This window comes from Clupea harengus, chromosome 8 (genome assembly GCF_900700415.2).
Source record: "Clupea harengus chromosome 8, Ch_v2.0.2, whole genome shotgun sequence".
Taxonomy (NCBI): domain Eukaryota; kingdom Metazoa; phylum Chordata; class Actinopteri; order Clupeiformes; family Clupeidae; genus Clupea; species Clupea harengus.
Window position 1 is genome coordinate 1,699,922 of NC_045159.1, and position 27,896 is coordinate 1,727,817.

Below are 27,896 nucleotides of genomic sequence, written 5' to 3' on the forward strand. Positions count from 1 at the left end.
AAGTTCAGCTTAAGGTCACTCTATTGGGGAAATTCTGTAAGAAGATCAGCTCTCATTGTGTGCAGCAACAGGGTTTTAATGTCCCCTTTGTCACACCAGTACAAAACTCTTTCTTCCCTCCAAATTCACCACCAAATATGATAAACGTATTGTCATCTGTATATGCTGGGTCACGTGCTGTGGTATTTACAGACCATAGTTTGTACAGCTTTTCTAGAACAGCTTGCATATGGTATGCTTACAAATAAATGATGTACTTGCCTATATGATTGTGGAATAACAATCACGCTGGAAGGCAACTTACATATTGCAACTGAATACCTAAATTAGTGTCTGTAAAGTTTGACACAACTCAAGAACGTTGTGCGGACTAAATAACTGCAGATGAACGATTATTCTGGTGTTAACTAATGTAATAGTTTTATTTTCACATTCCCATGAGCAAATAAGGATTTGTCTTATACTCGCCCAGCCACACCTACCAACCTTTTCACGCAAGATTTGGAGGGGCGTCGGCGAGGCGGAGGCGGGGGGTGGGGGTGGAGGATAAATAGGTGTCCTGTGTCAGTAGCCTGGGACCATACATCCAACACAATGCATTGGGATTGACTTCGGACAGCTCTGGAACTCCGTTTCTCAGTTTCACGAAACTTGAGTTCATTTCAGCGGAAGACTACATTTTACGGATTTATCCAGCCGCAGATAACTCCTACAACATGTCTAAATCAGTGCTTTGCGCTTTGTTGGTCTTGCTTCTTGATATGTCTCTACCGTTGTGTGCGGAAGGCGCCGGGGAATATTGTCATGGCTGGTCGGACTCGTCGAACACCTGGCACCGGGGCTTCCACTGTCCCGAGCAGTACGACGGCGAGGATGCGCGCTACTGCTGTGGGACATGTACGCTTCGATATTGCTGCACATCCGTAGAGGCTCGCCTTGATCAGAGCACCTGTGATCCAGACGACTTTATTAATAACAGCAATGGCAAAGTCAGGACAATGACTCCAAATGGTGAGGCGTCTGGCAAACTTAAACTAGTATTTAGTTTACATGTACATTTATAGTGGTTGAACTCTCTCTGTGCTCTATGTTTCAACCCACAAGTTGTCCTTTCCTAATTATCTCTCCTTTTCTCTCCTACAGTACCCACATATTTGCCATTTGTGATTGTGGTGAGCGCATTCCTGTCTTTCGTGCTGGTTGGGACTGTGGTGTCTGTGTGCTGTTGCCACTGTCTAAAGCCTAAAAGTGCAGAGCAGCACAGGGGCCTGATGCCCACTCAGACCAGTCTCCTGGAACCAGGAGGGGCACCCCCAGATTCCCTGACCCCATCCAGAGACTCCAACTCCAGTGCCAGCTCTGCGGGCAGGTCCACTGGTACAACCAGGCCATCAGGGTCAGACGTCACCATGAACATGTACGGTCCCATGGGGAATATGTACCCTACACTGGGTCTGCATCAGCCACAGCACTTTGCCTCTCCGTCCCACTTGCCTGGACCGTTCTACCAGCCATACCTGAACTACAGTGTGCCTCCAGAACACACCATGATCTCCGCTTCAGCCTTCCTAGAAAATCACTCTGCATACAGGCACCCACACGGACAGCCGTTTCCTCAGGCCCCCATGCACACAGAGATCCTCTGCCCTGGGCTTACCATCTGAGAGCTATCCAGAACACTAATGGCACAAAAAAAAGAAATCTTTATAACTGTGACCAGTCAGCATGGTTTATATATATTTGTATTATTACCCATGACTGTTGAATTCTCTCCTCTGTGAGGTTCATTTAATGTCTCTAAATTCTCATGCTCAGGTTACACACAGTTTAGTTTGAGTGGACAGAGGTATATGTTTTAGAGGTGCTAGCATGACATTTTGAGATTTACTTCTTAATAGAAGAGACACCATGACCATTTCTGTGAAATGATCTATCTTACTGATTTACGTGTACATTATAAAATATATGGAAAAGGCTTAATAAACCTTGTAATTAAAGCTCTAATTTCTCTAAATTTAAAGCGCTAATTTGTTGCCTGTTTTTATTTAAATGATGTGAAGACTTTTGAAACTCAAGAAACGAGTTAACTGCTGTGCCCTGTTTGCTGATTGCTGTGTTGTTTAGACAAGATAGTACATTTTGGGTGTGAATGTGTTGGTGAAGAGTTGTGGGGAGGGGGCAGGGAGCATAACAGCAGGGTAGGTGACGCACAATAGACAAGCTCAACTATCTCGCAACAGCCCCATTGGGGTCTGAATGAGAACAGGTATGGCATGGAGCGAGAGGACTGAGATTATCTACTCGACACCAGGGGGATGGGTGGTCTGTGTGGCCAGGTCAGGGGGAAAGCCTAAAAGCCCAGTGGGAGGTTAAAAGGATGCGCAAGCGCTTATTAAGAGTCTCAAATAGAACCAACAGATCGACAGAACAATCACATCAGGTCCTGGCTGATTCTCAGATGATTCAAATCATGAGGGAACTCTGAGCTTACTTTATGGTTGATATGAACAGAAATAATGTTGTTGCTTTATTAGTTGTAATACAGGCAGTATGATCTTTCTGTTGTTTGATGCATTGGACTGCATTCAACCTGGAGGAACGAGCTCCTCCTGCTGGCCAGAACCTCACCAAGCACAGTGGCAAATAAGGCCGTTTTATTGTTAGGTTTCATATTTGACTTGTGTATTCATATAAGTGCTACAGATAACAAGCCATCCTTATTAATTTATTCAGGTCAAGTCCCAGTATGAAGAGACAAAGGAGATAGCTTAAAAGCCAATATTTTAAAGATTACATTGAGTACAATATGGGAGACAAAACTAAAACAAATGTCTTAAAGCAGCAATAAGAAGTTCTGTTCCAAAACTAGCAAGAATTTAAGAGAGTCAACCTTAAAGTCCATAAAGACTTAATATAATAAAATCAGATTAATCGGTCTTAAATCATTCTCCAGTGTCACGGTTCAATGTCTGATACGAACAGAGACTCCTCTTGCTGTAAAGAAAGTTTGACTGATTGTTTCATTGAGTGTTGAAATCTTCAGCTAAGCATGAAACACAAGGCAAACAATGAAGAACAGTTTATGTTTTTTAGGTATGGGAGTGAAGCATTTACATAGAATTAGGATAACGGGAAATACTCTTTGCGTTCTCAGGACTTATTTAAGCCATCTGTCCCAAATGCCCCTTCGGAAACTGGAAAAAGGGCTTTTGTGTATTCTGCACCCTCGGCATGGAATGACTTGAAACTAAATTAATGAATCTCGCAAAATGCTTTAAAATCCAAAATGAAAGAACTACAGACAGATTCCTTAAGATGTCAATATTTTTTAATTTACCTGGCTAAGACACTAACTCCTATAGTTCTGTTCAATTTTGTCTCCTTTTGTGTTTTCTGTTTGTAACTATGTTTGTACTTATGCTGCTGCCTGTCTTGGCCAGGTCTCCCTTGAAAAAGAGATTCTTAATCTCAATGGGTTTCTCCTGGTTAAATAAAGGTTATAATAATAACCTTGTACAGCAGAGGCAAAAATGTTGCTGATGCCACTGATCGTCCCTCACTGAAGGACAATTTTTTTTATTTTTTTTTTACTTGTTCATAAATAATAGTAAAAATACGGTGTGTAATTCTGGTGAATACGGGGAGTTCTTAGGGTAGGGGAGCACAGGGCAGAATGATTAGATTAGATTTGACATTCAAAGAAAGTATTTGCAGTGAGAGTATCGAAATCTCACACTAATGAAGATTTTATATCACAAATCCCTGCATAACCGATACCCTTAGAATTTCAGACTGATAAATCCAATGAGTACTTTTTACTGGTTATTACGTGTGTTAAGTTGTTTTGTGACAAAGAGAATGGTATCAGTTGATGTTATAGTACACAAAATAACATGATTGTAAAAGAACAATAGAATAATTTTCCACAGCAAAAAGGCAAATGTTTAATTTGCACACTTACATCAATTCCATGTAGAGGAATAAGTAACTCTTCAAGTGTGTTTTTATGTGTTGAGGTAAACATATTAATACTGGCCCCTCAGTCATTTTTAGTTAGGTAAACTATGGTGAAACAATATTCAAAGGCTACAAAAGACAGAAAAATAACAACAGCAACTGAATAATTAACAGCGCAGAAATAAAGGCATCAAATTCTGAACAATACATGACTGAAAAACTAATATATACCAGGACAATGTCTGGTAAAATAAAGTCATGTCACTACTGGAATTACAAATGGTCTTGGCCTCTGTTCTGTATTTGTATTTTATTCGCTTGGCCAACCAGCTTGTACACAAAATTATAATAACACTTAATGTGATGTAACACTTAATGTCTCAAAATGTAAAAGTTCAGTAAGATGGCTTTGTGGCAAATGTGTGAGCTGTGAGACAAAACATTACTGAGCATGAATATATAAGCAGTTAAGGCTGAGTATCCCTCACATAATATAATGAACTGCATGTTACAACGATATCGATCAACGGAAGACTCCATCTCTGACCACAAACCGAGAAAAGGTTTTCTTTGTGAATTACCTTCAAATATTTCAAGTATCATGATCCTAGTTAATGCCTGCAGTATTTAACTACAGATTTACAAAGGTTAGCTTTTTCCAAGTATTTCTGAGTCCATCTCCTAAAATCTCCCTTCATAAAATGAATCTTACTTCATGCCTTGGGTCTCTGAAAAACAAAACATATGAATTACATTTTTATATTAACATTACTTTTCTTTTGCACATCTTCAGCGTTAAAGTCTGTTTGATGTGTTGTTGAATGGAGCTTACATGGAAAGCGCAGACAGGAGAGAATGTGAACATTATTCATCAGGTTTCCTCTTAGGCTTTTTGGGGTTTCTTGAGCGACTCTTGGCTTTACAGAGAGGGCAGATTGGAGCATTGCGGTGAATTTGTTGATGACAGGAGAGACACGCCTGGGGAAGGAAACAATGGAAAGGCTAAGACATAGGCACTGTAACAACTAACAGAAATAGATAGAAATTCTAAATCCTGTTCAGATAAAAAACATTTTTTGAATATGTTTAATTTACATATTTATTGATTTCCCGTGTTCTCTGTACGTTTGTGAAACTGCAACATTAGCAGAGTCAACATGCTGGAGGGAAATGATAAGGTAACCCTGATGGTAACATTGTAGGGAAACATTAAATAACAAAAATAAAAATCAGACACATTGCCCATCATCTTACTGATTCTGTTGCCAGCTTATCACATAACACCCAAATCTAATCCTATCACCAGCTCTGCAATAGGAAGGAGTTCCACCCATCATGACATTGAGTATCCCTGGGTCACTTCCTTGTATTGTGCCAACAGAAACACCAGTGATGATCATGAAAAAGTATTCCTGTTTATCCAATAAATCCACTGTGAGTGGATGTCACAATGCAGGACAGAATGACCAGCCTACACAGAATAACGGTTGTATACTACACAATCATGTTAACATGCTGTACCTTCATGGGTGGCGGCTGCTGTCTGAATGTGGCCGGCTGTCTGGAATCTTGTTTCCTAGCGACCTGAAGCTGTTGTGCTGCTGCGGCAGCAGCTGCCAAGGATTCTGGGATAGGGGGATCCTGGGGCTCAGTCTGCCACTCTGCTTTTTGTTTCTCAAAGTAGCTAAAACAACACAAAGTCCTCAGCAATTAAAGCCAAAATCACATTAGTGTTGAATACTCCCTTCGTTTTTGGAAAGTTCTGTTATGTGCTTGGTTAAGAGAAAATGTAACTCACTCTAAGGACAACCTGTCCTCTTCATCAGTGAGGTCTGGAAGTCTGTGTAAACCAAGAGTCTTTCTCAGTGCATCAACATGTTCTTTTAAAGGCTTATATTCATCGTGGAGTCGGCGAGTTGATTCTAGCAACTTGTTCAGGTCATTTTCAGACTGCTTTATGGTGTTCTCCATCTATAGGAAATAAATCTCAGAAATCTCAGGCAGATGTATTATTTCTGACAGTCTGAACAATGCAGCTGACAATTGAATTTCAAATGTGAAACTGTGGAGCTCTGATGGTTAACAACACATTATACATCCATTGTACACTGAAATGCCAAAATGGTGGTCATACTAAAGTTACTGCTAATCTCAGAACTATTCATGATCATGCAGAGAACATTAACAGACAAGACCGTTTTACACACAGATACTATTCCTATCCCTTACATATATTGTCAATGTGCAAAATGTTCAGGTATTTGTGATTTTGGAAAATAATCTTACCACGTTAATGTCTGAATGGATGAGCCGGAGTTCCTCAACATGGGCCATTTTCTCCTGCAACAAAAGCTCCATCTCTTGTTTGTACTCCTTGAGATGCTTTTCTTCAGATTCCAAAGTCTCAAATTCACTCTTCAACCGAGACTTGAGTTTCTCCATTTGTAAAGTTTTATTTCTGCACAGAGAATTTTAAATGGTAAAAAAAAACCGGAACGTGTCCTTAAAAGGTTCCACAGGTGAGTTAGTAGTCCAACTAAGCACATGACGTACATTGTAGTGTCATTCTATGTAGCCTATGCTCCATTTGTGGTGATGTACATCTTCACAAAATAACGCCATCGTCATATAGCAAAAATATGTTATGACAACGAACACTTAATTCTATGTGTAGTATTCATTAAGCCATTCTAGCAAATATTGAACGTCTAGTTTCAAGCAAATAACGAATTTACACTGCAAATTAAAGTGGCTACCACATCACAATGGGTTAGCTGATTTCGACGAAACCGCTCAAGTGAGCTAATTTGCTACCAAACACACACACTAAAATGATCAATCAGACGAGCACAAAATACAAAATCACAGGGGAGGAAAGAAAGTTATCGAAGTACGAACAGATGTTTTTGTGTGAAAATTTCAAGCAAAGCACCTTAAGGACAGTTATTTTCAGCCGGACATTAACTGCTAATAATAGTAGTATGCTAATGGTTAGCTGAAAGGTGATGTAGGTTTGCAAATGTAACTTAAAATACATGTATTACTATCGCAGACACAAGTGAATACGTCTGAATAGATCACACGTTTTTCCAAGCAAATATGACAATTCAATGCTACGCCACTTAAGTTACTTGGATGCAAAGCCTACTGATGTAGCTACTAATGTTATATCGGCTAACAGCTAAGCAAGCTGTAAGTACTATGGTTTCTAGCTAGGTAGCAAGATAGCCACGTCCTATCCAGAACTTTTGAAAACGCGGTGGTATTACCAGAGACATGGTATTACCTTATTTCTTTCATATTTTCTAGTTTACACAGAATCTCTTGCTCATCCATTACTGTAGTTGCAGGCTGGATTGTTGAGTAGAAATAGTACAGGTTTCCAAGTCCAGTGAGACAATGGCTACCATCCAGCTGTGGTAGGTAGGTAAGTGGAAAACGCCAATGTCATAACACTTCGTAGGTCCAATAGGCGTTGACTACAACAGCTCCTATTTATCGCTGCACTTCACGTGTAAAAAGGTAAGTAATATTTTTGCACAGGTTGCATGTGGGCCACACATGTATTTTCTCGTCACATTGGCTTTATGCGCGCGCGCGTGCGTATGTGTGTGAGAGAGAGGGCGAGTCGTGCTGTCATCGTTGGAACTGGATGCGGTGCGGAATTGTGTTGGAACACCAGTTAAATTATAGTTAACTAGGTATCTTGGTTGGTTAAACTATTTTTGGTCAATGCCTGTATTTGTGTACGGAAATTACGCATGTTCATCATTTTTTGTTGCATTTTTTATTTTGCTTGTATAAATCTGCATTTTTTTTGTTTGTTTACATAATGAATCCAGTGCATATGCATTACCCAACGTCAGCGGCATCTCTGAGGATGTGATTGTACGAGATTGGCTACTTTTTGAAGGCTCTGTACAACTCGCTTTGCCACTAGAACACACAGCGACAGGGGGCGTCCGACTTGTTGCTAAGATACAGTCTGTGGGGAGGCAGCCAGAGTGATGAAGGGAGGAGATTATGGATGATATTTCACCAGCGCTATTTGTTTGCCGTTATGTTGGGGATTATAAAAACTTGATTTCACTTATTTCCTTTAAATCTAGTTTGTGAAACCGCATGCTGCACTCAGTTCGTTGCATTGCAGGTGTGCGCTGTGATCTTCAGTTGCTAATTTACTATAATAAATGGTTTTGGAGCTGGCAGCGCCCGCAAGTGCAGGCCCTTTGCTTCAGCGCTCCATCCCGCATATCGAGCGTGTTTTCCGGGTTAGGGTCAGCTACTGCTCCGCTGAGTCAAACTGCGACAGCGCTAATGGAAGCAACCCAAGCAACAGTACCTCTGTAATCATCCAGGACGGCAACGAAGATGACTGCGCTAAGGCTAAAGTAAGAGCATGTTGTAAACAGTTATTTCCCTTTATGAACATTTAGACCCTTGCCTGTTTGAGCGGCTATTCTTGCTAGCTAGCCAACCGTAGGTAACGTTGTTCAGTGCTCTCATAGTTAGCTGGCTAATACTAGCCTGACAGGGTTGCTTACCTTTGTAGAGCAAGTTACTTGCTAGCTAGACTGGACAAATCAGAACTGTAAGTAAGGTTATCAAACGTTATGAGTTGTGCTTGTATTCTCGCCAAGGTATAATAATTCTGACTGGACTGAACGTTATATCAACAGTTTTTGAAGTTGTTGTGTTTATATAGTTATACTGCGCACGAGGAATGTACAAATCCGTTATGCATTTGAGCTAGCTCAAAGTAACATTAGCTAACGATAGCTAACGTTATAACATATGGCACGATGCTCACGACTTGTGTTTTCAACCGTATCGTAATTTGCTCTGACATGGCTAGTAAGCTACATTGTTTACTAGTAACTCTGTGTTGTCAACACAGTGGTCAGCTTTGGGAAATTGTCTTCTGCTGGGCCACAATTAATAACGCGGCATTTCACCTGACATTTGCCAGCTGCATTCCCATGGACATCGTGATGTCTGATTCATGCCATTGGATTTTGCCGTGAGTTTGTTTTAAACACTGAGTAGTTCCAGTGCTTTTTATGAAGATGCAGTTGCATTTTATATTTAGAGGTGCAGTTGAGTAATAATGACGTCTTACTCACTCTGATCATAGACATAGGTTTCGTACCAAAGACATGCTGTGGTCATTTCACTTATTCCAATATTGCAGTGTCAACCAGCAATGTATAATCGATTGAACAAAAATGGCAAAAGAAAACATTTAATCCACGATATTTTCTGCCAACGCTTGTTGACATTTCATGCATCAACAAATTGCTTCTTTGCTGTCATGATCTTAAGGGATGGGTGTAAGGAAGTGTTTTGTTTGTACCATGTCCTCTCTTATGCACATCTGATTTCTAATTTACTGGCTTCATGTCTGGTATTTTGTGTAAGGGTAGTTTTCCATATTGCCACGCAATTTTCCATTCTTGCAAGTTTGCGTAGAAAATGGAGCTGCACACACACACAACCTGGGCCTGGATTGAGCTAGGCATGCACCTTCAGTGAGGCTCTGGTTCCACTTGTTGCTATGAAACAAACCTGTGTGTGTGTGTGTGTGTGTGTGTGTGTGTGTGTGTGTGTGTGTGTGTGTGTGTGTGTGTGTGAGAGAGAGAGAGATTGAGTGTGAGTGTGTATGTGTGTCTGTGAGAGAGAGAGATAGAGATAGAGAGAGAGAGAGATGCTTGAAAGCTCTGTGGCCTTGCTGGGTCTCAGCCTTTGATGGTGGGGAGGGGGAGGTGGAATGGAGAAGACATTATAGGAGTGAAGAGAATAAGTATAGAAGTGGTTCTAGAAAATACAGTTATCCCTAAAGGAGGAGTTTGGACAAATAAGTATTTATCATTTTTGAAATGATATGGCAGTTGCATGGTGACTGTTGCTGGGTTGTGTCCACCACCTTGGTGGAGTAGACTATCTTTGTTTATTATCTGTCTATTAACCTCCAACCTTAAACATGGACTCCAAAACACTGACATGGATGAAAGGACTTACAATTGTTGTTGTTTTTTCTGCCCTTAAAAGGGCTCTAAATTGACCATCTGGAATTTCACATGGGCCTGAATTATTTATATTACTTTTTGAATTTTGTCGTTGAATTCAGAGGAAGCTGAGTCTCCTAGCCTCCCCCTTAGAACACTTCCTCATCTTTCTTAGATACATAAACATACTCTTCCTTGTTATGTTATTAAGTTGGCCACCACTACCAAATCATAATTCATAAAAATTGTAGTAGGTACATCCTTGCCTGTTCTAAAGGTGAATATTTTCATGAGGGTTCCCTAGTTGTGCCAGCGGGGCACGTAGTGCTTCCATAGTGTAAGTAAGCTGTTCTAGCTCAGCAGCACGACAAGCAACTCAGAGCACAGGCTGTGTCACGATTTCAGGGAACTCCTTTATTCAGAATGCTGCATTTTTTTTCTCCCTCAGTAGAGAGGGAGTGAGAGAAGGAGAGATGGAGAGGGAGGGAGGGAGGGAGTGAGAGAAAGAGAGAGTTGAGGGGGAGTTCTGTGTGTGTCGTAAGCTGGTGATTTCCCCTGATGTGTTTTTTTTTCTCCATAAGCTGTTTTTTTCTCTCTTTGAAGCTTACTAATTCCATCCACATTGCACAGACTAAAGGATTTATGCAAGGTCTGCCTCTGTTTGTTATAAGCTGTTCGTTTAATGCGGATGTTTGTTTTTAAAAAGCTCCAGAGGAAAAATGTGTGTGTGTGTGTGTGTGTGTGTGTGTGTGTGTGTGTGTGTGTGTGTGTGTGTGTGTGTGTGTGTGTGTGTGTGTGTGTGTGTGTGTGTGTGTGTGTGTGTGTGTGTGTGTGTGTGTGTGTGTGTGTGTGTGTGTGTGTGTGTGTGTGTGTGTGTTGGTGTTCCAGGGCTGCCCAGAGAACGACGGACTGTGTGTTGTGTTAGTCGTGACTGCTAAAAAGCAGTTAGCTGATGACAGTGCAGCGTTGCTAGGCAACCGGTGTCATGAGCAGAGCTCTCGGTGCTGGATGGCGGTATCCGTTTCTGTGTGCGACGGGGAAACACGCATGTGCTGCCCCAATGCACGCACAAGCACTGCTATTATCTCCTTACACCAGTTAGAAAAAGCCTGTTTGTTTTGGGTTTTTTGCATGGCTCAATTAGACCATCAAGAAATCTCCCCATTTACTCACACTGTGATATATGACACTATTTCTTAAGTCAAAAATGTCAGAGTTGTAAAATAAATGCAGGAGCATAGATCAAATAAGTCTGAGTGCACTTTTATGAGGGTTTATAGAACCTGCTATTCAGACTGTTTCTGATGACCCCATTTCTCTGGTAATGTTCTGTTGTAGAACACTGACAAAAGTGTGTAACCTCCCATTACACTCACTTGGCACTTAGGTACTTTAGGGCAATACTGCAAGTTGTTGGAACCTCTTAGTCAATAGAGATTTGGTGAGCAGACATTGATGAAAGGAAGTATTCTGTGAAAGATAGCAGGTTGTCCTGTACTGTACACCCAATTACATTCCAAGGGAAACGGTCATGGCTTGATTGTGATTGACAGGTGATGATGATGATGATGATGGTGTCATTATATTACTGTGTTGCGCTCTATAACAAGTGCTGATGATCATTCATTCTGTCCACCTTCTCACTCGTGCTCTCTCTCCTTTTTTCTCTTTCTTTCACCCCGCCACTTCTCCTCAGGAGTACATAGTGTCCCTGATTGCTCCTGCACACTGCCGTCGAGTGCGCTTGACTCTTTCTCTGCACCGGAGGCTGCAGACTCTGCACTCGGCCATCGAGTATGAGACTGGTGCCGTGCTGACGCTCAGGGAACATGCTGTGGTGTTGCAGGGAGGAGAGGCTCAGGTGACCGCCGCGTGGGCCATGCTGCAGCGGCCCAAGATGGAGCCACGAGCACCACGCCGGGAGCCGCTGCCACCACCGACTGCCGCCACCACCGCCGCAGATTCTGAGGAGGAGGAGGAGGACGAGGAAGGGGAGGGTGAGGAGGAGGAGGAGGAGGAAGAAGAAGAAGAAGAAGAAGAAGAAGAAGAAGAGGAGGGGAGCAGCTCGGAGAGCGAGTCGGAGCAGCAGACCGAGGCCGGTGAGGGAGGGGGAACAGGAGCAGCAGCAGGAGGAGGGTGGGGAGGAGGAGGTGGTGGTGGTGGTGGTGGGAGCCGGAGGAGAGAGCCGCTGATGGCCAAGCCCCACCGGCAACTGTGCCGATCGCCCTGCCTGGACCGGCCCAGCTTCAGCCAGAGCAGCACCCTGCAGGAGCTGAGGGCCGAGGAGAGCCGGGGCCCCGGAGTCCCTGCACGGCAGGCCAGCGAACGCGACTGGCAGTCCAAGATGGACTTTGCACTCAAACTGGGATACTCGGGCGAGCAGGTGGAGTCAGTGCTCAGCAAACTGGGGTCCGGGGCGCTCATCAACGACGTGCTTGCTGAACTGGTCCGACTAGGCAACAAGGGTGAGCTGGAGGCCCAGAGTGTGTTGGGTCCAGCCACGCTAGCCCCCCGCGGCCCCGGCGTGAAAGAGGCGGTCAGCCCTGAGGTCTCACTGGAGGAGGAGTCTGTGGAGAGCTGCGACAACCTGAGACCAATCGTCATCGACGGCTCCAACGTAGCCATGAGGTACATGATTCTCAATGTGTAGTTTAGATGTAATAGCGCGTAAGAGTATAGTAATAGAAGAGAATAGTAAGATTATCGGGAACATTTATGATTTGTGGCGCATAACATAGTTTGAGAAGGTTAGCATTCTACGCTGCTTTAAGCCAGTGGATTAGATGCCCTGATTTGAGTGCTGTAATGGTGTTATTATAGCAGATCTGTGTAAAAAAAAGTGTCCACATCACTATCCACATACTGTTTTAAAAGCAATTCCCCCCCAGTTTTCATCAGTCCAACTTTGTTTCAGGGCTATTAAATATAGTTCTTATTCTGGCAATCTTTATGAGCAAGCTTGCAGGCTGTGCAAGTATGTAATTTTGTCTTGAAATGTTTTGTAGCCATGGAAACAAAGAGGTTTTTTCCTGCATGGGGATTCAGCTGGCAGTGGATTGGTTCCTGGAGAAAGGCCACAAAGACATCACAGTATTTGTGCCTGCCTGGAGGAAAGAGCAGTCCAGACCCGATGCACCCATCACAGGTACTACCAGTCACGCACTTGTGTGAGTGTGTGTCCACGTGTTTCGAAAAACATCACAGAGAGTGAGTGGAAACACTGGATGAAAAGAAAGTGTCTTACATGAGCTAACAGGCAACCATCAGAGCACAGAAATCTTGCTGCGTATTGAAAGCCATCTGTGCGGCATTCTTACCACACTCTTTAATATGAGTCTACTGGAAGATCTTAACAGTGTTTTTGACTTGAGTTTCTATGTTTGAGGGGTTTAGCAAAATGAAAGCTTTGCACTGATTTTAGAAAGTACTCTGAACATATTTTGAACATACAGTATACACACTCCTGATAGGTCCTTTATACTCTAGTGCCTTAGAAGGCCAACTTTTTAATGACCTGTTTCCATTTCAAAGCCGTTTGTGAGATATTCCTTCACATTTCAATGTGACTGTGTTGCCTTGAGCAGATCAGGAGATTTTACGGAAGCTGGAGAAGGAGAAGATCCTGGTGTTCACCCCCTCCCGCCGTGTTCAGGGACGCCGTGTGGTGTGCTATGACGACCGATTCATCGTCAAGCTCGCCTGCGACTCTGACGGCATCATCGTCTCCAACGACAACTACCGCGACCTTCAGAATGAGAAGCCCGAGTGGAAGAAGTTCATCGAGGAGCGCCTCCTCATGTACTCCTTTGTCAATGACAAGTAAGGCTGCCAAGTTTCCATGGTTACTGGGCCCTTTCACGGCCTCTCTACCTCGGATTCCTACTTTTGCCCGTCTGTTTAATCTAAGGTGGCTTTGACCGGAAGATCTTTAAACACATGTCTGTAGTTATTACCTTATAAGTCCCATGAAATCACAACATTACCTCTGGACTTAGATCCACAAGAAGAATATACCAATATTTAACCAATGCTAATTCGTATTTTTTGTCTGTGACGATGTAATGATATCATCGGATGAAAATGACATGGTTTTTGTTTTTATATAGGTTTATGCCTCCAGATGATCCTCTAGGAAGACACGGCCCCAGTTTAGAGAACTTCCTGCGCAAGCGTCCAGTGGTGCCTGAGCACAAGAAGCAGCCTTGTCCTTATGGTGAGTAGTCGCCCAGTAGCTCCTGTGCCGTGTCTGTCCATTCCCTTTGCTTTGTGCGGATCAAATCACCAGTTTGCCGGACACTAGGGTCGTTCTGGTCAGGCTCTTGTGAGACAGTACCAAGAGCGGATATTTGAACACACTCATGATCCGAGCTGGTTTAACCACAGAGGGATCATTTATTTACCCAAAGAACACCTGCAGTTGGGATGTTAAATCAGGTTTACAATACTAAATTGAATGACCCAGTTTATATATTATTTATGAGGCCGATGCTCATGACCCCGCTGGATCTCAGCCTGATATTCTAAAATTGCCTCAGGGCGCATTTGTTTTTTTAAAACAATAATTACAAAGTCGTTGTATTTTCATCAAACATTGAACATTATTATTACATTATGAGTTAATAATTATAATACATTATGAGGTGATTGGCACATTACCTGGTATGTCATTGACAAAAGCATCATTATGTTGTTGGTGTGTGATTGCAGTTTGTTATTTTATTCCTGGCTTTGTAGCATGAAAAAGCATCAGTGGCAGCTTTCCCATCATAAGTCACCTTTTGTCCACAAGCTCCATCTGACAATGACAATGCAGTATTATGCCTAATTACAAGCATAGGCACAAAATTCACAGAAGGAGCACAATGCCCTACTCTACAGGCAATCAGCATCACTTTAAAAAAAGAAAGCCTTGTATGATTTTGACTTAAATCTTTAAGTGACCAGGATGGCATGCCCTGTGCGGATGATGGTCATGTTCTTTTGACCACTGATATAAATCTGAACACAGACCTCAATGTAGTGCACTGGGTGCCAGCGTCCAGTGCTGATGTCATCAATAGTTCTGGTCATTCAGGCAGATTTCGACAAAATGGTTTTGACCAAATATTTGTAGTACAGCTTGCTTCAAATGTCTACATCCAGTATTTATATGTATTAAAATATCGTCTACCTGAAAGCACAACAAAGTTACATTCGTTTTAATATTGCTTCCCTCTCTATCTTTCAGCCTGGACTAAAGGTATGAGTAAACCAAACATCTCTATTGAATCATAGCTTAATATGATCATTTCTTAAATGGTTATACATATTTGTGCAGATGTCAATGGTGTGTAAATGACTCTTGTAATAAATAGCATACAGAGATAGCAAAAGTAAAGTGGATATCCTAAATCATTATCAGTACTATCAGTTATTGCACATTTCAGTAGGATGTAGCTCAATCTTAAAAGGATATCTCCTTCACTCCAGAACTGGGTCAGACATGGTAGTGCCAAGGTCTCATGAGTTCAAGTGTTGGCAAAATAATTACACTGGTCAAACAACAAAGGTAGATTATATATTTTGGTGTGTAGGGTTAACTGGTGAATGTTTGAGGGTAAAATGAGGACATTTTGAGAAAGTTTTGAAGATTTTCATTCAATGGTGATAATATAAAGGGGGGTAGATGAAATGCATAGGCTAGTTTTCTGAACTATCAATCATTTACTATCACAAAAAGACTAAGAATTATTGTGTTAATTATCCATATTGAATCACTAGGTTTGAATAGTTGGCCAGGACAAGAGTTTACAGACATACTTTTAGTGTGTCTGTTGAGTTGCCTATAGTTACAAATTGTAAACTTTCCCCTATTATATAACGTGAGCACAACATGTTCACAGTACAGTTGTCACTTCCTTGTCATTTATCATTGTGAAGTCAAAGTACGGATAATTAATTTTGCAGATTAAAACATGATCGGCCATAGACTGAATTATAATTATTGGTGGCCGATCAATCAGACTTTTTATACTATAGATCTCAGTCGACCCTGTTCCTTCTGTTCCTAATGTTTGTGCAGGAAAGAAATGCACCTATGGTCACAAGTGCAAGTACTACCACCCTGAACGGGCCAATCAGTCGCAGCGGTCCGTGGCCGATGAGCTCCGTGCCTTTGCCAAGCTCTCGGCGGTGAAGACTATGAGTGAGGGTGCTTTGGTCAAGTGTGGCACCACCGGGGGCTCCGCCTCTAAGGGTGACTTCAGCTCCGAGGCCAAACGCGTGGCACCCAAGCGCCAGTCCGACCCCAGCATCCGCTCACCGGCATGTGAACCAGAGGAACGTCTTTGCCAGGCCAGGAAAGCCGAGGCCAGTTCTGTGCCGTCGCTGGTGACTGCGCTCAGTGTACCCACTATGCCCCCGCCAAAGAGCCACGCTGCCGGCGCCCTGAACACCCGCTCTGCCAGCAGCCCCGTGCCAGGCTCCATGCACTTCACCCACAGCCTGCTGGAGCACGCCGGCAGCGTCCAGTACCCCCCCATCCTGGTCACCAACAGCCACGGTGCCTCGGTGGCCTACGGAGAGCCCTTCCCCAAGTACGACTCGGTAAGCGACCATGGCTACTACTCCATGCTCAGCGACTTCTCCACCATCAGCCTGGGCAGCATGCAGGGCCTGGACAGCTTCTGCAGCCTGGAGCAGCCGGAGCCCGGACCAGGTGCCTACCCCAGCCGCCCCCCCAGCCTGTGCCCCGAGCCCTGCCGCAGCCACTCCTCCGAATCCTTCTCCTCCTACGGGGACCCGTACCTCAGCTCCATGGAGGGCTCCATGGATGACGGCGGCATGAAGGGGCAGGCCCAGACCCAGTCCCCCTCACAGACTCGCCTGCAGGCCTTTGCGCACGGGTTCCACCACGACGGGCTAACACGCGTGCAAAGCTATGGCTCCGACGAGCCCAAGCCGGGTCCCCGCAAGCAGACCTCTGCCCACCTGGTGCCCCACGTCCAGCACACGGTGGTGGGTGCCCGCTCCAGCTGCCCAGGAGACTACCCGCAGCTCCCGCAGAACGTTCTGCCGCCGTCGGGGCTGAGGCGGCAGGGTCGCTCGCTGGGCATGACGCGCATGGACAGCATCTCCGACTCGCGGCTGTACGAGAGCCACCCGCAGCGCCAGCGTCGGCCGCCGCTCTGCCGCGAGCAGCACGCCAGCTGGGACCCGCTGCCCTGCGCCAACGAGCAGCCCTACAGCTATGGCGGCTACGGCCTGGCCGGCGGCCTCATGCCCTGCTGCGAGCGCGTTATGGTGCGCAGCATGCCCGATAAGATGGAGCAGATCTGGAGGTCTCCTTGGGACACCCCTCCGCCGCAGTCCCATGGCGGCCACAGCGGACACCAGTTGGACCAACAGGACCGCCACCCAATCCCCGAGCACCTTTACCAAACCTATCGCAACCTCTGCAACATCTTCCCAGCCTACGTGGTCCACTCGGTCATGGAGAAAAACCCGCACCTCACTGACCCCCAGCAGCTGGCGGCGCTCATAGTCACCAAACTGCGCCACTGAGAGTTGGCGTCCTCGCCGCGACTGCCCACACCTGTGGGGGTCAGGGAGATGGGATTGACCGAAGAGATTTGCAAAATAGAAAAAAAGGAATCTGGTTTTGTATGAAATGTCTACAGTCGGTATATATTTCAATACGCTGCCCGTCTTTCGCACCGTCTTGAATCTGGACTGGAAACTCTGTTTGCTCCGGGGTTATGGTGCCGGAGGCACAACAGATCAGTAATCCTGTGGAATATTGTAATTGTCGTATTTTGTATTTATTCCAATGAGTATTTTTGAGTATTACCGTGCATGCCCAGCATTTTTGCATTAGTGCCACAATCATCTATATAAATTAAGACTAGCTACAAAAGCTCATTTTTCTGAGCTTACAGGCCAATTTATTGTCTTGTTAGACACAGATGTAATCTTGATCTATTTTTGATGTCTGAAATGAAACTGCAAGCAGAGAGGTTGTTTTTGCACGTTTTGCAAACCGTGTTGATTTCTACACCAGTTCTGCAACAGTGTAGATTTCTGCCTTACAGCTCGGACAAGGCCACGTCTGAACCTTTCTTGGTTTAGCTGATGGGCAGCGGATGAGGTGTGATGTTTGGGAAGTGCCCCATCAATCCGTCAGTATCTTCTAGCTGCGTTTGGTCAGTGAGGCACCTTTGACTTTATTGGAGGACACTGAAGTTTATGTCCTAGTGCATTCTTTTATATCAAGCTAGTCCGAATGGTAACAGGTTAATAGGAAACGTGCGTTTGTCCCGGCTTATTGAGATTACATGGCAAGAGGGCAAGCAGCTATTGAGTGAAAATGGCATGCAATTTTAGGAACTGTTGTTCATGTAAGGAATGATTTGTAGATCACCAGTATGATATGCACCAAGTGTAGAGCACCATTATTCTTTTTTTAAGCAATGAGCTGCGAGGACTTACCGGACCTCACAAAACACGAACATCAGCATACATATTGAGGACATAAGTGTTCCTTGCAGTTTGCCACGCTGTGGTCCGCATCAATACAAATTCCACAGCAGAACCCAGAGTAAAACAGCTAGCTCATCTGTAAGGGAACGCTTAATCAAGCCTGCGCACAAATCTACGCGCCAGTTAGATAGACATTAAATGGTGCAAGTGACGCTGTTGCTCTGGTGGACTGGATGAGTTTATTCCTTGAGATTGGTGGTTGAGGTGAGGGTGTGCGTTGTGGTAGTGCGCCCATGTGGCCTGTGGTTGTGTGGACCTCTCAGCCCCACGGTTTGAAGAAAAGAGGAGTATTGGCATGAACACTGTTGTTTCTTTTCAAACACTAAGGTAGAGGTCGATCAAACCGGGAGGAAGTCTATGAAGTGTTTGTTTGATGTTGAATCATGGCGCATGTACTAAATATAAATGACTATAAGGGTGAAATAATGATAACTCGCATAACGTGCTGGACGTGCTCTAGTGCAGAGAATTTATTGAACACAAATGAGGAAGCAATGACTGAATAATGTGTATATGCGAAGTCACTCTGCATCTTTGCAAGTACGTTATGACTGAGAACCTTTCGTGCAAATAATTTGAAGTCAGGACAGGAATGTGGACGTACCTCAGAGCATGACATGGGAACTCTATTGCCTTATCAGGGAATGACCTCTCCCATGACCTTTGTGTGTTTTAGAGAGGTTTCCTTGTGTGTAATGTACATGTGTACAATGTACTTGATACGTAGATAAGTATTTAAAGTTTTATTGTTTTTCCCAAGATCATCAGTCAGATTTTACCTTTTATTTTTGGTAGAATTTGGGTGCGTTGAGACGCGAAAGCCAAATGAGCCAGTGCATAATTTGGTCTCAACAAAGGCGCAAAACACACACAGAAACAAAGAAACACTGGCATGCTGACTTAGACACATTAGAATGCTTCATTATTCACATGTTGACATGCAAAGACATGCACGTACTTCAACTCAAACACATTAAGCCATTTTGAAAGACAATTGTAAGCTGCTGAAGCGATGCCAAAAACAAAACCATGTAATCAAGAGTGTTGGTGTGAAGTTTGTTTGTTTGTTTGTTTGTTTTACACCAACCATGGGGTTAGGTTGTTGGACATCACAGCTATGGTGTAGAAACGCAACTCCTGTGTACAGTGTAGCCAACTGCTATTCTGATACCATTACCATCCTGTAGGTCCAGCTTGTGGCCATGCGAGTGGCCATGTGTCGAGGGCAGTGGTGGGAGAGTTTGTGTGCTGTTAGGACACAGACTATCCACTGCGGTTTGTCCTGTATGCAGAAGAGCCCTCAGGGTCTGGCTGTGGAGTGGTTTGATATGGTCAGTGTGAGGAGTTGTCTGTTTGAAGTCAAAGGGGGAGGAATGAGAGCGTCTCGTCGGCAAAGAGCTCGCGAAAAAAAGCAACTCTTTCCTTATTGATGCTGAGGGACGAGCTCTCGTCTTCCTGCCCCCCCCCCCCATAATGACACCTGCTTGGACTCTTCTTGAATGTTCTCGGTCCAGAGGAACTTCTGGACGTCGCTGACTTTGGTGTCTGTCTTTCTTTCTCTTTCTTTCCTCCTTTCTGTTTTTTTTTCTTTCTTTCTTTCTTTTTTTCATGAGCGTTAGTGGTGGCCACTTTGCGTCCTCCGCTGTCACCTCATGAGAAGGTGTGACACTGTCTACCTGTTTCTCCCTGTGAGACACACACACACACACACACACACACACACACACACACACACACACTCGGGACGAGAAACTGTCGTTGTTTCGGACATTTGGCTTACCGTCGGCTTGCTGCGCCCCCACCCTTCCTCCCTGCCCCATGCCCAAATAAACCCACAACTTTTCCACTTTCACTGTGTACAGAAAGTCCTTCCCTGAGCACGTGTGAAGGAAAGACTTCACCCTCGGCGTCAGTCCTCGGCGTGAAGGCGTGGATTTGGTCACGCTGCTTGACCTGTCACCTGCGGCACATCCGGACCAAGGTTTCAGAGATCCTTTCATCCCAAATGAAAATATATGTGATTGCGTGCATCATAACTTGTGATTGTGGGATTGGGTATACCTGCCTGTGCATTGATTGGTGTTTTATTTACAGCTTTGACTGAAAACAGTTATTATTTACTCAAATTTGATTTTCTGTTTTTTTTTTTTTTTTTAAGTGGTCATTTTGTTGCGTGTTCACTATTTGGCACCTGTGATATGAATGAACATAGGTCATGGTGTATACCCCTAACCAACTCCATTTCCTTTTCCCAACACTGCAGCAAGCTACCAAGCCTTAAATGTCTTGAAATGACCTTTGTTTGTTGATACAAATTGTATCTATTTCTTGATTGTAAAAATATTTATGAAATGTACAGTATCACCAATATATATAGTTATATATATATAGATATATATAAAATCCTAGTTTTATTTAAAAGATAGAGAAAAGAAAACATAATGCCATAATATTAGTGACACTGTGTGTTACTAAGAGTAGCCCACGGGACCTGCGCTCCCATACTGGGCACAGACACCTACAAACAAGGACTCACTAACCCTCTTCTTTTCTCTAATGGAACTCACTCCAGCTCTCTCTCCTGCACTCGCTCTTGCTCTGTGTTGATATGGATCTGCTCACAGGTTTGCTGTGTGCGTACTTTTCATCTCTGTAAATATAGAGAATTGAAGTGGAGCTACTTTCAGATATATAGAACTGACACATTTATCCAGACTCGCGTAACCACAGAGTGAAGCCAGCCCAGGGGTTGGCATTGAAACGATGTTTAAAAACATTTACTGATTTAGTTTCACCCCCTAACGGTCTCGGGTTCAAATGATTTTTGACTGTAGATGTATCTTAGCTATATACAGTATTATTCTTGCTCTATGTCTTGAACACGCCCACACACACACACACACACACACATTTGCGTGCACACACACGCACTCACTTACACACACATATACACACACACACCAGATGCTGCAGCATGCTCATAGCAATGGTGATGCGGAATGAGTTTCCATGACGATCGGTGAGGCATTTTCAAGGCAAGAGGGGGAAAAAAAAGAAAATCTGAATGAATTTCGGATTCTCCTCAGTCTGATTGCTCATGAAGAGGCCAGGCCCTGGGCATACAGAACACTGAAGGAAATATACGAATCAAATAAAGATGTATATCCGGGGTGTGTTTTTTTGTTTTGCCTCACAAACCTGGCTTTTAAGCTTACAGCCTTACTGACTTTATGATAGTGTGTTGCAAGTGCACGTCTTGTCAAAGACAAGAATCCTTCAGGTTGCCACTCTGAAGTAGATTGTTACAGAATCATCTCTGTGGTGGTGAAACATCTGTGATGTTTTATATCTGCAAGGAGCCGCAGCAGCAGTCTGATTTATTTCCTGGTTCATGACAACTAGAGAAAGGAAGCTTCTGGAATTCGGTTTTGGTTGCCCTGTATAGGCTTCCTGTTGAGAAGAAAACTTGGAATCCGGGTTTTTGCTCTGATCTGAAGAATATTTAAAAGGAAAGGTAACAAACCAGCGGACATATCCAAACCCCACCCCAAGCTATCCTCAGGAACTATGAGATTTATTACTAATGGATAACCGTCAAAAACAATATTCTTGATGTTTGCTATTAATTAAATGATAATTACGCTTTAAGAAAGTCCAATTTGTGAAATAGTGCAGATCTCTTGTGTCCTAAAAGTTAAGTTGAGCTGTGTTGTATCGTGGTTTTTGCACCGTTAAAAGGGTTATCAGAGTGAGTTTTGACCACTTCAGTCTTGTGTTGTGACATGCAGTAGTAGTTTGTTTTATTCTTTGTTGAATGAAACACATTTGCTTTGAAGTTGTTTTAAAATGACAAAACGTTAACCAAAAAAACAACTTTATTAAAAACTCTTTGGGTCTTCAGACTCAAACAAAATGTAAGTCTTAATGACAAAATGTGTTTGTTTCCTGAAATAAAGCCAAACTATTGGTTATGTGATTTCGTTGTATTATTCACTCATTTCATGTATCATAGCCTGAACCAAAAGTCTATTCTGTAATTGGGGTGATTTCCAGTGCCAAACTAACCACTCTGAAATTGGAGCCTTTCACTGCCAGCCTCTCTGTCGACGTCTGATCATACAAACCCTCCACATTGTTTAAGGAGTAATGTTTAAGTAAATAGGCCTTCAAGTTCATGTATTTCAGGCAACATTTCACATGACATACATTCTGTATTGTAGGCTGTCATTTATAATGTTGCCTGGGTCTATAGATTCAATTGATACTAACGCATATCTATAAAAAAATGGCGCATTTGCAGTTAACCTGCTTCTTAATGGGCATTGTCCCTGCAAACTAGTAAATTCATACATACAGAGATATTCTTGGAAGGCCATTCACATGTTGCTCCAGAGCAGATGTTTTGACACCATGCAGCTGTGTATAGCTATATGATCTAATTTGTATTATTTGATAGCATGAGACACTTACAATTACCAGTACATTTGTGCACTGAGAGCTCTGTTGAGTAACAAAAGTGCACAGTAAATAGTCTATTGACCATTTATATTTCCCTGCAACCATAGGGATATGGAGTGTGAACAAAGCAGAAAGATTTGTACTAGTGTTACAAAGAAACTGCCTCTGCATAACTGCTGGTATCAGTGATTACTAAATTGTTACATTCAAGTCGGTAACATTTTGTGTTGTGCTGTTTTGTATATTGTCATTTTCATGGCTGTTTTTCTCTTGAAGGAAACATAACAGCAGTTGGCCACATCATATCGTAACCCATGTGATTACGTGGATGATAACACTTCGCCTTAGAAAAAAAAAAGGCTTGACTCGCCTACCACCTGTTGGATGAGCAATACATATCATCTAACAAGGCACAGGGCAGCGATTCTCTAACAGCAATGACCCACTGACATTCTGGCACACAAAAGCAGACAACACATTCTCTGCTCAAAAATGAATCAGTTAATGTTCAAAATGACTTGATTCTCTCCATTCATTGTGTGCAATGCACCTTATTGAGATCAATAGGAAGAACTCGCCTACTTCATCCTCTGAAGAACATCTTCTGTCTTTGATTGATCTCTTGTTGTGGAGAGAAGGCAATCAAGACTTTTCATTAGTGGTACCTCTGTGGTGGAATGACCTTCCTAGTGCTATCCAATCAAATGACTGCCATGGTAGCCTACATTTAAAGAGCGTCACAAAGCATTTAATCCTATAGAATCTGAGGCCTGTCAGGCTTTGAGCTAGTTTGACATGACATCTAAAAGCATCGATCCTAGAGTGTTACAAATGTTGTTATTTATCACAAACTCAGCAACAATAATCTGAGAGCAGTAAGAATGTCATTATAGTTATGAGATATTGGTTCTGAGATATCGTAAAACTCAGGGCCTCATTTACTAACAGGATTGCGCCCGTTTCAGGCCTAAAATAGCAGGTAAAAACCTAAAACCGTATTTACAAAGGTGGCGCACTTTAGATTATCGCTGCTGGGAGGGTAGCTATAAGGGAAAGTGGGTGTTGGTCGCAAAGAGATGGGAGGAGATGCGTAAAGTGCGCCTAATTATGTATTAGTAACGAAACGAGGTGTTTCAGCATGACATATCAGCTACTAAATGAAAACTATGTGCCTGCGAGAAATTTAAAAAATACGAACATCAGAAATGTTATTTTTTTTTATGTTTATACTTGATATATCATTTAATATAGGCATATACAAAATTGTCCCACCAGCTAGCTGTTCGGCCCACCCAGAATTGCCGCTCATTGTATGGTTTACTTTAAACAGTATTTTCACCCATAGTTCAAGCAAACAGAACGTCTGAAAATTGCAGTTGTCCCTGCCCTGTCCACGCTACAACTCCAGTTTTCAAATGTATCTGCCTAGGGCAGCATTTTTGAAAAGCATGGTTTTCAGTGTTGGAATGTGCCGTTTTTAAGTAAGGGGTGTCCTGTATTCCTACCAGACTATTTAACGGGATGCTATGGTAGGGTGACCAGATTTGAGTTTGTGAAAAAGAGGACACTTTGTTGCGGGACCCCGCCCCCTCCCCCGCAACGGAGTTTTGACATCTTTTCCACATGCAGATGTCATGTACTATTGTAAACAGGGCTGTAGTGGTAAAAATTAGAGGTGGGTAAACTATGAATTTTGTGATCAGACAGACCTCGACGCGAAGCAACGCAACACAAAGCGTCGCGACTCTGTAAGGGTGTCCTGGCTATATTCCATTATGTTATTAGTTAAAGTCATATTAAATCAATGACAGTGAATAAATGTGTTTGTAGTTTATTCAATTTCAAGAAAACAGTAAAGAAAAGTATGTGTAGGCCTCACAACAATGAAGGGGGTGGAGGGGGTGACAAAAGAAAAGACCTCTATAGGACCTAAAAAAATGTAAGACCTCTGGAAACAGGCCCTGGGTGTTACAGCTGAAAAGTATAATATAAAAAGAAATCATGCTGCAATTAAACACTTTCCCTGTTCTTTAACCATTGGAGAAACCTCCAATGTCAACACAACACAACAACACAATTGCTATATTAAGACGTACGGGCAGGGGAGGCTGTGCCTCATCTCAGATTGCGCAATCCCTCACAAACTGGGCTGAGCGCATGCGTAGAACCTTCTTAGTATTGCTGATCTGACATTAAAAAAAAATTCACGGAGGGGAGGCAAACAGTACCTCTGCCTCACCGGTCGGGTTATTGCTTGTTCTGCTGTTTCTTTTCTGCTACACTTATATTTGACCTTGACCGCGAAAATGGAAGATTCTATAGCTAAGCTAAAACATTTCACTTAGCAATTCACTTAGCTATGTCTAACTGGTTTGCAAAGAATCTGTCTACAATTTCCAATGAATTAGCCTAATCTACAGCGATATGCGTGAGGATAATTACTCATGCATCTTCAATTGCTGAAATAATTGACGTTTTATTAGGCCTATTTATATGGCACCGGGAAGGCTGGCTTGTTACCTCCATCATCGTATTTGCAAGCACGTTATTAATTGAGTTTGTCCCTGTCTTAATGTGATGTTGTCCAAACCAAAACAACGTTTAAAAACGTGAATTGATCTTCTTCAGTCTTACTTTGTACTTGAGGCCTTTTGCGGGCATCTGTGGGAGTGGGAGCACTGATGGTCTCTTCAAAAATCGCCTGATATCCGAACTGGTAGGCAGGCAGGCTAATCCACAACGTGTATGTGTTTACATACTTCCTGGATCTTGATTGGTGTCGCTGCCGCAGCCAAGGCACCGATTGGAGGGTCACAGACCATAATACAGCGCAGATGAAAATGATTCAGACTAAAGCGTTTATATGTTCAACAATTTGAAATGTATGTGTTTTAAAATGACACCAAATTTATTTCTGATTATTCCAACGGCAGAATACAAGGCCCAGGGAACTTTGAGGTGCGTAAACGGCACTTACAGGTGCGTAAACGATATTTAGAGGTGCGTAAACGCTATTTCCAAAATTCCAGAGGTGCGTAAACGGCGTTTACCCTCCACTACAGCCCTGATTGTAAACGATGCAACTAGTGGAGGCGGCAAGGTGCTCAGTGTTGCCAGATTGGAAATGGCGTAATGTATGAAAGGGTCAAAATGATCGTATTTGGAGGATAATTATCATATCTGGCAACACTGGGAAGGCAGTCGACCAATGACAGTTCACGCTACAGTCAGACCTCGCGCAAGAAGGTGGAAAGTAAGGGAGATACCCTTTCCAAAACTTGTAAGGACGTAATAACTAGTTTGGGAAAGACCCAGACAAACACAAATATCCGACGAGGCAAAATCCCGGACGATTTTGGAATCTCTGCCGGACGCATTTTTTAGGTCTCGAAAAGAGGACATGTCCGGGTAAAAGAGGACGTCTGGTCACCCTAGCTATGGAGCAGTTAAACTGGCTATTAACTATCCTAGCTATCTCTAGCTTAGGGAACCATATTAACAGTTTGCAGTTGCCTGTGTGTGATTAACTCATGTTAATGTGTGAATATGAACTCGTGAACATAAACCATAGCATAGCTATAGCAACCCAGAAACTCAATGTTCGCTGAAAAGTTTAATTTCCCAAAATCAGCTCACCAATAAAAGACAGTCTTGAATTCAAAGTGATCATAACTTTTAATGTGGACGGAAGGCCTAAACAGAGAAATATTTATGAGTTTCTATATTTACCTGGGTTAGTTTGCTGTAACCTCGTGAACCAAAAGCTCTAATTCTAATTTTAGCTAATCATCCATGGTGGAACACGCAGGCTCTTTCTGAAAAGAGCCTGCGTGTTCAAGCCAAAGTTTGGCACTGTTCGTTGCAAAGAGATGGGAGGAGATGCGTAAAGTGTGCCTAATTATGTATTAGTAACGAAACAAGAGGTGTTTTAGCATATCAGCTGCTAAATGAAATGCGTGCGAGAAATTTGACACAATTAATTACAAAATTTAAGAACATCAGAAATGTTATTTGTTTAAATGTTTATATTTGATATATGATTTAATACAGGCATATCAAAAAGTGTCCCACCAGCTAGCTGTTCTGCCAGGTCTTACCCAGAATCGCCGCTCAATGTTTGGTTTAAACCCTATTCTTTGCCATTCCCACCCATCGTTCAAGCACACCGAGTACAGTACAATCACAGAATTTAAGGCACCTGCACTGAACAGAAGGGAAAGGCACGGTCCTGTTCAACCCTTAAAAAGCAAAGATTTTTTGAAAAGCATCGTTTCAGTGTCGGAATACGCCGTTCTAGTGTGGACAGAAGGGCTAAACAGAGAAATATTTATGCGTTTCTATATTTAGTGTGGACGGGGTCTAAGTTTGCTGTAACCTCGTGAACCAAAAGCTCTAATTCTCATTCTTATTCTAATTCTAACTCATCATCCATGGTGGGAGGAACACGCAGGCCCATTCTCCCCTATTTTAGCGGCGCGCTATTAACACTAATGGGCGGGGTTAGGCGCTGATTACGCGACGAGGATCTGGTTTGATAAATACCACGCAAAATGCGGAAAAACACCGTGAGCTATATGGGGTTTGGCAAAGGCGCTGATTACGCTGCGGTCGCAGTGTTAGTAAATGAGGCCCTCAGTGTTTGTGGCCAAGATTTCTGAGCTCTGAACATTGTAAACACAAGTGTTAACCACAAAAAGGTAATTAAAGCATTCATCAGTTGTATGTAGTTTGCTTACCAAACATATATACATTTGGAGTGACACTTATTCTTTCGAAAGTCAGTGGCTTATATATAGATGAGATTGGGTTTATGGCGTGATTATACTTTACACGTCAGAGAGTACGCTATGGTCCATTGAATGTACTCCACTATGCTACAAGAGCACCAACTGCGCAACTGTGTAATCTAAAGCGACATTTTCAGCTAGTGTGTGATTTAAAAATGTTCTGTACTCATAT

At 43.1% G+C, this 27,896-nt stretch overlaps 3 protein-coding genes across 3 annotated transcripts; 2 read left to right on the plus strand and 1 right to left on the minus strand.

Annotated features, from left to right (window-relative positions):
* The first annotated feature begins 597 nt into the window (after window positions 1–597).
* On the plus strand, window positions 598–1,682 carry shisa2a (shisa family member 2a). Its single transcript, XM_012819581.3, has 2 exons — window positions 598–1,011; window positions 1,144–1,682. Exons 1-2 carry the CDS (start codon window positions 717–719, stop codon window positions 1,662–1,664), a joined length of 816 nt encoding a protein of 271 aa, XP_012675035.2. The 5' UTR covers window positions 598–716; the 3' UTR covers window positions 1,665–1,682.
* A 2,237-nt stretch (window positions 1,683–3,919) lies between these two features.
* On the minus strand, window positions 3,920–7,523 carry zc4h2 (zinc finger, C4H2 domain containing). Its single transcript, XM_012819574.3, has 6 exons — window positions 7,244–7,523; window positions 6,244–6,415; window positions 5,756–5,928; window positions 5,479–5,641; window positions 4,790–4,935; window positions 3,920–4,685 (listed from the first exon to the last, which is right to left on the minus strand). Exons 1-5 carry the CDS (start codon window positions 7,291–7,293, stop codon window positions 4,822–4,824), a joined length of 672 nt encoding a protein of 223 aa, XP_012675028.1. The 5' UTR covers window positions 7,294–7,523; the 3' UTR covers window positions 3,920–4,685; window positions 4,790–4,821.
* A 101-nt stretch (window positions 7,524–7,624) lies between these two features.
* zc3h12b (zinc finger CCCH-type containing 12B) lies at window positions 7,625–23,284 on the plus strand. Its single transcript, XM_031571436.2, has 6 exons — window positions 7,625–8,348; window positions 11,659–12,590; window positions 12,968–13,107; window positions 13,547–13,781; window positions 14,069–14,175; window positions 16,024–23,284. The coding sequence occupies exons 1-6, from the start codon at window positions 8,148–8,150 to the stop codon at window positions 17,502–17,504; spliced, it is 3,096 nt and encodes a 1,031-aa protein (XP_031427296.1). The 5' UTR covers window positions 7,625–8,147; the 3' UTR covers window positions 17,505–23,284.
* Window positions 23,285–27,896: the final 4,612 nt, after the last annotated feature.